General features: G+C 45.1%; 1 protein-coding gene across 3 annotated transcripts; it reads left to right on the top strand.

Annotated features, from left to right (window-relative positions):
- The first annotated feature begins 3,189 nt into the window (after window positions 1-3,189).
- On the top strand, window positions 3,190-7,969 carry PJA1 (praja ring finger ubiquitin ligase 1). 3 transcript variants are annotated; one of them, XM_032330689.1, is made up of 3 exons: window positions 3,192-3,341; window positions 5,315-5,835; window positions 6,400-7,969. In XM_032330689.1, the coding sequence occupies exons 2-3, from the start codon at window positions 5,543-5,545 to the stop codon at window positions 7,520-7,522; spliced, it is 1,416 nt and encodes a 471-aa protein (XP_032186580.1). In that variant the 5' UTR covers window positions 3,192-3,341; window positions 5,315-5,542; the 3' UTR covers window positions 7,523-7,969. The 3 variants fall into 3 exon arrangements, with proteins under 3 accessions (XP_032186577.1, XP_032186579.1, XP_032186580.1); XM_032330686.1 differs by having other exon boundaries at window positions 3,190-3,341; window positions 5,315-7,969; XM_032330688.1 differs by having other exon boundaries at window positions 3,191-3,341; window positions 5,641-7,969.
- The last annotated feature ends 2,968 nt before the right edge of the window (window positions 7,970-10,937 follow it).

The raw sequence follows: 10,937 nt of genomic DNA, 5'->3' as shown, positions 1-10,937 counted from the left end.
ATACACATAGCATACATCTACCTGTATATGATTATTCACATATAAAGAAAAATATGCAATAATGGATACTAGTTACTCAAGTAGGTTATGGGGAGCAGTGATACAGTTAGAGGAGAGAGACAAGTACGCAGAAGAAAAGGCTGTAACATTCTATAGGCATGCATATATATATATATATATATATATATATATATATATATAGCAGCGTATATTGTCCCCAGGTTTTCATTTGTGCTTTACTTTACTTAGAATTGTTTATCTATCTCTATAAGTTTTGCCTATCAGGAGATGTAATTAAGTCTTTTCTTTTTTTGCTCCTGCATGTTTTGTCAAATTTATAGAGGTCTTGTCTCCAGGATTTTAAAGAGCTTTCTATTGTTTATTTTAAGTACTTTTATAAATTCATAAATTTCATATTAAAGAAAACACCAATTAGGAGAAGATATTTACAACTGTACAAATATAACCGACATCCGGTCTCTGGCATATAGAAAGAATTCCTAGAAATAAATAAATTGGTACAACCACTTTGGAAAATGGATTGGCAATACCTGTTGAAGCTGAGATGCTCCAATCCATGTCCTGGCCCAAGTGAGCCCCACTTCCTAGAATTTCTGCCCTTGTGTAATCCCCTCTCTATGAGTGTGAGCTAGACCTACTAATTCATTTTTAATAAGTAAAATATGGTAAAAAGTGTTATGATGTCTCTCCTGAGATCTACCTTGAAGAAACGTTAAAAGAAATTATTCAGAAAGAAAAAAAATGATATAGGTCAGCAACTTGTATCTACATTTAAAAACAATAGGGGATTTGAGTAAGAATAAATGAAAGTATAAATAAGATAAAAGCTTGCATTTTTCTTCTTCTTAACTGATCTAACAAATAACAGTAAGTTCAAAAAAATAATAGCAGCAATGTAATGGATGATAATGGTTTATGGACAAGTGAAATGAATGAAAGCAAAGTTATAAGGGGCAGGAGGGAAGAATTGGAAATACTCTGTTAAAAGGTACCCACACGACCCATGAAGTAGTGTTGTGTCACTTGAAAATGGGCTTGGATTAGTTAGAAACGTACATTATAAACTTAAGGACAACCACTAAAAAATGTAAAAATTAGCAATATAATTGACATTATAAAAGAGAAGAGAAAGTGGAATTTTATAAAATGCCCAGTTAAAATTAGAGAAGGCAGAAAAAAATGGAAGACAAAAAAAGAAACAAGGAACAAAGGCAATGAATAGGAAATGCTTATAATTTGACAAATATTAATCCAACTACACCAAGAGTCACTTTAATTGTGAATGGTCTAACTACACCAGTTTAGAAAGCAAAGGACAATCAGAATGGATTTTAAAAAAGAGACCCAAGTATATGTTGTTTACAAGAAACCCATTTTAAATATAGAGACACAGAGAGATGAAAAGTAAATGGACAGAGGAAGGTATACACACTAACATTAATAAAAAGAAAGCTGGAATAACTGTTAATTCCAAACAAAGCAGATTTCAGAACAAGAAACGATATCAGGGATAAATCCGGATAAATAATAATAAATAATAAATAATAAATTTTTATTATTTAATAAAAAATAATGACATATTGTCATATATGTCATAACGAATGTCATATATGTCAATAACAAATATGATATATATATAAATAATGACATATAATGATAAATAATGACAAAGGGTATCAGTTCAGATCTGAGAATCTGAAGAAAATAAATTTGCTCAATCTGTATGACAGGTACATGCAAACGTGCATTTTATGCTCTACTTTCCTGTGTATTTGAAATATTTTAATTTTTTGATGAAAAATGCATCCTTTCTTGAGTACAGAAAATGTATATAGATTAGGTTTACTAACTGTGTTATTCAGTCTCTCTATATCATTATTTATTTTATAGTCTATTTGGTTCATTTATTCCATAATATGTGTGGTTAAGTCTCCCACTATAATTGAAAACTTTCTGATCTCTCTTTATATTTTAACATATTAGCCTCATATACTTTGAAATCACACTGCTTGTCATAGAAAGTTTACTGACTGTGTCTTCTTTCTCTGTGAATGAAACGAACTGTTTTGTTCTCTTTAATGTTTTTTACTTTGAGTCCTTGGATTTTTTTGATATTAACTTTGCTACATGTCTCTTACCTTCTCTTTTCTTTTCTTCTTTTTAAAATTCCTTCCTTCCCCTCCCTCCCTCCTTCCTTCGTTCCTTCCAGTATTTAAGTGGCATATTTTCCATTTCTATATGTGCTTTACGTGAAACTCATATAAACAGTGTATAACCAGATTTCGAAAAAACAAAATACTTAAAATGAGAGTCTGCTTTTTATAGGTGTTAATCCATACTACATACTGATATATTTGGATTTATTCCTGCCCTTTTAAAAAAATACCCTTTCTTGTTGCTTCCCACTCCATTTCTGCCCTTTGATAGATGGATTTTTCTCTTTGTTCTACATATTATTTCTTTAGTGGTTTGACAGTTACATATATATATCCTATTTCTATTATGTTGTGACCCCTAATATTTCTTGTTCTTCTATTATGCATTTTATTTCCAAGAACAAAACTTTGCTATTGTTACATTAGATGTAAATACTAAAAATACGTTGTAAAGTGCAATTTTAAAAAACCAGGAGTTCAGTAAAATTATACAAATCCAGAAGGTATAGTTATAATATTTTTAAGCTGCAATGCGATTACCGGATCCTGATCAGGTATTGCGCTTTATGACTGATGATTTCTTTTGGATGGAGAAGCTTGATTTTGTAATTAACAGCAAGAAATTCTACTGTAAACAATTCAATTGCTTCAATTATCAGGTTGAAAATAATTACAGTCCTAGATATAATTTCACATTTTCCATATTTCTAGTAAAAGCCATAACATATAACATAGGGTACGATATATTATTATAATTACTTTAATATTGGAATTAATAAAAAAGAATTTTTAGATTTCATCTTCAAAAAAAAAAGACAACAGAAGGGAGTTTGGCGAAATGTTTAACATTTGTTAAAGCTGGCTGTTGGTTACATTTTTTGCTGTCCTTTTCAGTATCCTTGACGATTTCATCATTTAAAATGAAATAATGCTTTGGGGCCCACCCTGATTTGTCGAGAGCAGCTGCCGCCCCCGCCACATCAAGGGGGCGGGCCCCACCGACGCCACAATCACTTCCTCCGCCGCAGTCGCCGCCCGCCCTGTTGCTGTCTGCCGGGGGAGGAGCTGGAGACCAGGAGCAGCGGCTCTGGCGGTCGGTCGGTCGTGGTGGTCGGAGGTCCAAGAGCTCTGCGCCTCTCGAAAGCGTGAGGGTGTCCGGACTGGGTGAGTGAAGACTGTTTCCTTCCTCAACTCCTCCAGACGGGGCGGTGGGACGGGGGACCTGGCATGGGGACAAGGATTCGGGTTCCTCTTGCGAACAGATTTTTCAGGCTCGCCCCTCGGGAAGGGGTGGGGCGGACGCAAGACCTAACTGCAGAGTGAGGCCTGTGTCCCACGACCTGACTGGAGGCTCCCTCCTCCGTCTCCCAGCCCCTTCTGTGTGGCGTGGCCCCCACTCGAAGGGCTTTAATCCCTGTTTGAGAGGGGAGTGGTGGTCGGGGCCCTCTCCTCCTTCCTCCCTTCTTGGTCCCTTTGCGGAGCACTCCATGGCCTTTCTTCCCCCATTTTGCAGTTGTTTTGCTGAATAGTAAATTGTTAAGATTTTTAGGTAAATATATTATTGTTCCCAGGAAAATAATTGTCGGAAAAACAAATTATTCCCAGGGAGAAACTAGACCCTCGCACGCCTTTTCTTTTTTCCCCCTTCCCTGGCCATCTGTTTGGATTTGCCGTTTGAGCCCATAACGTTTCCCCATCCCTCATTATGACATTGCGGCCCCCTCCCCCTCCCTCTGCCGTGTCTCGCGTGTGTGGGCAGGGACCTACACATACACGCATGCATGCATGGCACGCACACACGCATGCGCGCACGTGCCCGCGGGCGTACATACGTACACACACACACACACACACACACACACCTTCCATTGCAGCCCCCTCCCTGCACCCCCCCACCCACTCAAGGTTCTGGAACATCCCCTTCCCCTTGCACACATGGATACACACACATACATACCCTCTTGCACACTGTCACACCCTCAGTGCCTTCCCTGCTTCTCACGGCCTGCCCCATACACACCACCAGAAGCAGCCCCCTCCTTCTTCGGCCTCTGTATGCTCTGGTGAGTGCACACACACACAGTACACACAGACACCCCTTCGGGGGCTGCCTTAGCTCCTGCCTGCCACATACACACATCAGGATACCCTTTGATTGCTGGCCCCCTTTCACATGCCACATACGTACGTATGCACCCTCACGCTCTCATTCACACAGCCCTCACAAATGCTCCCAGCCCTGCTCCCTGCCTGCTGCATCTGTGCACAGACAGCCTTCCTCTGCTGTTCCCGGCCGTGCATGCACACATTCACACTCACACTCACAGAAATCCTCGCTCAGGGACAACAACCCCTCCTCCCTGCTATAGCCCCCTTCACAAACACACATATTTCCCTGATTGCTGACCCTGTTCCACCCAGTGGCCACCCACACATCCCTCTCCCGTGCTGTCCCTCTCGTGGATGCATTTGCTTGCACTGACTTGTCTCTATTGTTGCCTCCCATTTCACTGAACATGCACGTGCAGACCATAGGCTGCCCCTGGCCGGTGCCACCAAAGCTTTTCTTGCCTGCCACAGACACATACATAGGCGTCCTTGCGCCGAGTTGCAGCGGCTGCACATACGACCACGCATGCACACTCTCTGTCATGTTTGCACACAACCCTCTCCTCTGAAGTCACCCCACCTGCACCTGTCGTTCTCCTGCCCGCATCCAGAACAGGTCTCATCCTGTCTGACGCTAATGCCTCTCCCCAATACACCTGTCCCCTCCCCCTACAAACACAGGCCTCTCTTCACAGCATGATGGCTGGTTCTGCCCCCACTTCCACCTGCCCCTCTCCTCCTGACACCTCAGCACTCACGAACATGTGGTGATCTATATTTTCCACCCTATTCCAATTTGCATTTCTCCTGTCTGTCTGCAGGGCTCAGAAAAGACACAGACACCCCATAAAATAACCGCAGCAGTCTTTCCTCTTCCACGTTGGCATAATTCCACAGTGCTTCACCCACCTTCCCAGGGTCCAGTCACTGCCCCTGCCCCCAATCTTCTGTCAGATTCTCCCGTAAGTCTGGCTTTCCTATCAACCCAGTTTTGTAATCATTTTGCCAACATTAAAAATGTGTTCCAGGTCTACACCTGACAGTCACTGGAATGCTACTTCAGGCCTTAGAAGAAAGTGAAACTAATTGTAAAGGCCCCTTATTCTTTCTGTTACCTGCCTGCTGAAGTGGAAATAGATCTCCCTGCTCTCTTATTCCGAACTGAGTTGGCGCTCCCATCTCCAAAGCTTGTGCAGGGAGCAGGAGCCTTTCCACTCAAGGCCCAGCTGTATTGGAAACCCTGCTAAGGCAGAGCCATGGGTCAGGAATCTAGCAAGCCTGTGTGGCCCAAGCCAGCAGGAGGGTATCAGTCCAATACAGGCAGGAGGTATGGAAGAAGGCATGCTTATGTCAGTTTCAGGCCATCCACGAGCCAGCAGGAAAGGATTTCCAGCCAGAGAAAGACGACCTCGGAAGTCCCAATGCACAGATCAGCCCCCAGTCAAACCACCAAGAGGAGCCGGTCGCCATTTTCCATCACTCGTCGTAGTTGGGAAGACAGCGAGAGCTCTGGAGCCGGCCTGAATGTTGATAATGAGGACTACTCCAGGTACCCACCAAGAGAGTACAGGGCCTCGGGTAGCAGAAGAGGAATGGCTTATGGACATGTTGACTCTTTCGGGGCAGATGATAGTGAGGAGGAGGGGGCTGGGCCTGTTGAGCGAGTGCCAGTGAGAGGGAAAACTGGCAAGTTTAAAGATGATAAGCCGTATGACCCAGAGAAAGGGGCCAGGTCCTTGGCTGGGGTGCCCCCACAGTTCTCTAGCTTTAAGCGTGATGTGAGAGAGGAGCTTGACAAGTTAGATCCAGTCCCTGCGGCCAGACGCTCTGCTAGCAGAGCCGAGTTCCTGCAGCAAAGTAGCATGGCCTCTCAGACATCTGCTGAAGGCAAGGTGGCAACCACCGGCGACAGCCTGGAGAGGCAGAGGCGGGAGCAGAGTTTACCTGCACGTCCCAGCAGGGCTCCTGTGAGTATTTGTGGTGGGGGGGAAGACCCCCCAAAGAGTGCAGAGGAGCCGGTGGTGAGGCCCAAAATCAGAAATCTGGCCAGCCCCAACTGCGTGAAACCAAAAATATTTTTTGATACTGATGATGATGATGATATGCCACATAGTACTTCCAGGTGGAGGGATACGGCCAACACGGCTGAAGGCCGCTCGGACGGCCTGGCAAGAAGAGCCAGAGGCGAGAGTTCAAGCGGCTACTCTGAGCCGAAGTACCCCGAAGACAAGAGGGAGGCCAGGAAGGACCAAGTGAAGCCAGAGAAGGTGCCAAGACGCCGACGAACCATGGCCGACCCCGACTTCTGGACGTACAGCGACGACTACTACAAGTACTGCGACGAAGACTCCGACAGCGACAAAGAGTGGACTGCTGCTCTGCGTCGCAAGTATCGCGGACGGGAGCAAAATCTCTCATCCAGCGGGGAAAGCTGGGAAACTCTGCCGGGGAAGGAAGAACACGAGGCTGAGCAGGTCAGGGGGAACACCAGCGCTGGGGCCAGCTCTAGCGCCGGGGCCAGTGGTGGTAGTGGTGGTGGCACTGGCGGTGGTGGTGGCGGCGGCGGCGGCAGCGGCGGCGGTGGTGGTGGCGGCAGTGGCAGCGGTGGTGGCAATGGCCAACTTGAAGAAATCCAAGGAGCATGTCTTCGGGAGGAGGAGCAGGTGTCCCCGAGAGGAGGCGAAGTTCCTTGGCTCCAGTACAATGAAAATGAGAGTAGCAGTGAGGGGGATAATGAATCGGGTCAGGAGTTCCTGCAGCCCGGGGTGTTCATGCTGGATGGAAACAACAACCTTGAAGACGACTCCAGCGTGAGCGAAGACCTCGAAGTGGATTGGAGCCTCTTTGATGGGTTCGCAGACGGCTTGGGGGTGGCCGAAGCCATCTCCTACGTGGATCCTCAGTTTCTCACCTACATGGCACTTGAAGAACGCTTGGCCCAAGCGATGGAAACCGCCCTTGCGCACTTGGAGTCTCTCGCTGTGGATGTGGAGGTGGCCAATCCGCCGGCCAGCAAGGAGAGCATCGACACTCTCCCCGAGATCCTGGTCACTGAAGATCACAGTGCAGTGGGGCAGGAAATGTGTTGCCCCATCTGTTGTAGTGAATATGTGAAGGGGGAGGTGGCAACTGAGTTGCCTTGCCACCACTATTTCCACAAGCCGTGCGTGTCCATCTGGCTTCAGAAGTCAGGCACCTGCCCCGTGTGCCGCTGCATGTTCCCTCCCCCACTCTAAGACCAGGGCTCTTTACTCCTGGTCAGATGATTGTCCCCATCTGAAACCCACAATACCGCCGGAGCCCTCTCGAAATTAACAATTGCAATGAAAGCCGTGATTAATCTGCACCTGTTGATTCCTTGTGATTATTTCCAATGTGAAAACGGTTGTGTGCGATTGCATTAAAAATCACACTGTCTATCTTAGAGGTTAGGAAAGGAAGACTAAACTTTCTAAACGCTACTTGAGATTGCAGTAAAAACATACATTTTCTAACCAGAAAGTTGAGATAAGTTGCGTTTGTTTTCTTTGGTAGACTATGTTGCTGTTAACCGTAATGTCAAGTTTATCTGTTAACTATGTCCAGAAGGCATCATCATTTCTGTTGCATGTTATGGGTTAATGTTCCTGTAATTGCAGTGCCGTAAAAGCTTATTAAAGTTCTCCTTTTGGTTTTACATGGTACAGTGGAATTGTTTGGTTTTGTCTAATATGGTGGTACTAAGTGACTTTATAATTGATCCCTTGCACCTGCATCAAAAATAGGGTTTCGTGGGTTGTTGTTTGTTTGTTTTCTGGTGTTCCCAGTAGAAAAACTTGAGTGTCACTGGAAATGCTGACCCCAACAAGAGCAAGAAATTAAGGGTGACAATTTCTATAAGTAGGAATACAGTGTATGATTGTCAAACTACTCTAGGGGCAAAGGTCACATAGACAGTACCCTGTCAGTCTGTGGGAAGGAAAGAGACAATGAGAAAGTGTGTGGGAAAATAAAGAACAATGGTAGAAACATATCCAAAATGAGTATGAGTTAGGAGGAGAAGGAATTAAAAAAATCCCCTTTTAGGAAATAGAAACTCTAAGAACAGGGCACCAGGCTGGTTCAGTTGATAGAGCTTATGACTCTTGATCCTGGGGGCGGGTGGGGAGGTGTGTGGTGAGTTGGAGCCCCATATCAGGTGTAGAGATCCCTTAAAAAAGTGAAACCTTACAAAAGAAAAGAAACTCTGAGAGGAAGTGGGCAACCCCTCCCCAAATAACAAATCTCTATGCTGACTGTATACATTGACACAGTGACACAAAAGGATTAGATTAGAAAAATATATGGCAGACAAGTGCTGTGATAGATATTGATACCCACTTACACAGAGTGAACAGGTTTTAACATTTGGCCATATTGGCTTCCAGTCCTTTCTCTCTCCACTAAATAGAATCAGGCACAAGTGATGTTCCTCACCTGTCACATTTACTTTCCCTCCTCCACAGAGGTAAGCACTACCCAGGAAATGGTATGTTTACTTCTGGTCTGTGTTTTTAGACGTATGTGTGTCTATGTATATGTATATGTGTACATATATATGTATATGTGTGTATATATCCATAGCCAATATAGAATGTTTATGTTTTCTAAGTGGGCATAATTGATAGAATGTGTGTATTGTTCTGGAACATGATTTTTTTTTTCACTGAGTATTGTTTTTGAGATTTAACCATTTTGATACATATAGCTCTAGTTTATGTACTGCTGTATGATAGACATTCAGTTGTATGAATCATCACAATTTATCCATCCCCTTATTGGTGGGCGTGTAGGTTCTTCCCAGTGTTTTGTGGCAATCAATATACTTAAAAGATGTCTCTCTGTGCATGTGTGTGAGTTTCTCTAGGGGTAAGGATGCGGAGTTGGAGTTCCTGGGTCTTTAGGCTTGGAGGGGAATTTGGGGGTCCTGCAGGCTTAAGAGTCTTTTTCCTAACCACGTATTGACAAACTGCTTTCCCGAGCAATTGTACTAATGCATGCTCCTGCTGACAGTTTATGGGAGCTGTTCTTAGCTCCAACAGCCTGGATATGGTTAATGTTCAACCTCACGGGTGATCAGTGACATACAAATGAACAGAACAGTGAAACACACTGTGTCCATCAGAAAGCCATGGTTTTTCTTCATGATAATATCTCATTTGGGCTAGGAGAAAACCAGGAAACACAAGTGATAGCAGGCTTGTTGGAGAACGATTTAGGGGGTTAGCTACCTTTCAAGATGCAAAATGGTGCATGTCTCTGAGCCCGACTTAGATCCTTGGTGGTACAGAGCTAATACCATATAGCCGTTAAAAATTATATGTGCTGATACGGAAATATCTCCAAGGCACACTGTTAAGTAGGAAAAAAATATTGTGGAGCAGTTAAATATTGTTTTCATGTAAAATAAAACCTTGCAAAACCAAACTATAGATCATAATGTACCGAAGTGTCTGGAAGGCTGCATACCTAACGGATGGCAGTGGTTACCTCTGGGGAGGGACAGGGGGTTGGGGAGAGAGGAAGGGGGCTTTAGATTTTTTTCACCTGCCCTCATTAATTAGCTTGATTTTCTAACAGTGGCACTGATTTTCATAAATATTAACAAAATAAGTAAAATCAAAACAATTCCCAATTAAAAGAGAGAGAGAGGGAGATGATGCTGATTCTCTCAGTGCAAGTACAGAGACATGGGTGGAAGCCCTGGCAGTCCTTTGTTTCTGAAGTGGTCAAAGCTGATACTGTTATTTTGTCCCTCACAGCCATTGTGTGACCCCCCCCCCCCTTGGCCTTCAGCCAGCACCTCACCTGTCACGGTGAGTCAGAAGTCTGTGACCTTAGAGGGCTCTTGACAGGCGGGCCTGTGGTGGTTTGCCTCACTTTACCTTGGCTGTGCCCTGACTGGCACCACACCAGGGGGTATGGGCAAGGCACCCTTGGGGCTGCTCTTATTTCCCTTAGAGACACAATTAGTAAATCCACTTAAGTTGTTTGGGGGGCGGGGTGCAGGGAACTCCTCTCAGGGCCTGCAGCCCCCTGCTGGTCTTGGAGAGGCCTGTCGCCACAGTGGCTCCTGCTGGAGGTGAGGCGCTCCTGAGGAGGGACAACCCTAAGGCCTGAGACCCTGGGCCCCAGGCTCCGAGTCGCCTGGGCTTGGGCCTGGGACCTCAGTTAAGCACATCAGACCCTTGTGCCTAATACCTTAGGTCTGGAGGGGGAGGAAGTCAGAGGCATCAGGGTCATGAAGCATTTCCTCTCATGCCACATTGGTGGCGACCACAGTGGGGGACTACGCTGCCAATACCAGAGACCCAACAGTCCTGTGTAAGACGTGGCTATGTCCTTGGATGCCAAGTTCCCCTTTTCCCACCAGTTTCTGATTCCCCGGCCTCTCCAACTCTTCCCCAAGCTCCCCCATAGCTTTCCAATAAAATTGTTTTGCTTAAATTCACCAGGGTTGGTTTCTGTTGTTTCTAACTGGGAATCCCAAGTGGCACACTTGCCAACCCCATAACCCAGTTTTGTGCCTGCTTTTCAGTCAGATGAAATACCCAGAATGGCAAGGGGTCAGGCGATTTCTGTTGATAACACAGTGGACCCATTATTGGCACCTGGAGCCATGGTTCTAGAACA

The sequence above is a fragment of the Mustela erminea genome, chromosome X (genome assembly GCF_009829155.1).
Source record: "Mustela erminea isolate mMusErm1 chromosome X, mMusErm1.Pri, whole genome shotgun sequence".
Classification (NCBI taxonomy): Eukaryota; Metazoa; Chordata; class Mammalia; order Carnivora; family Mustelidae; genus Mustela; species Mustela erminea.
Note: the sequence above shows the minus strand (reverse complement) of the source record. Positions and strands in the feature narration are given on the sequence as shown.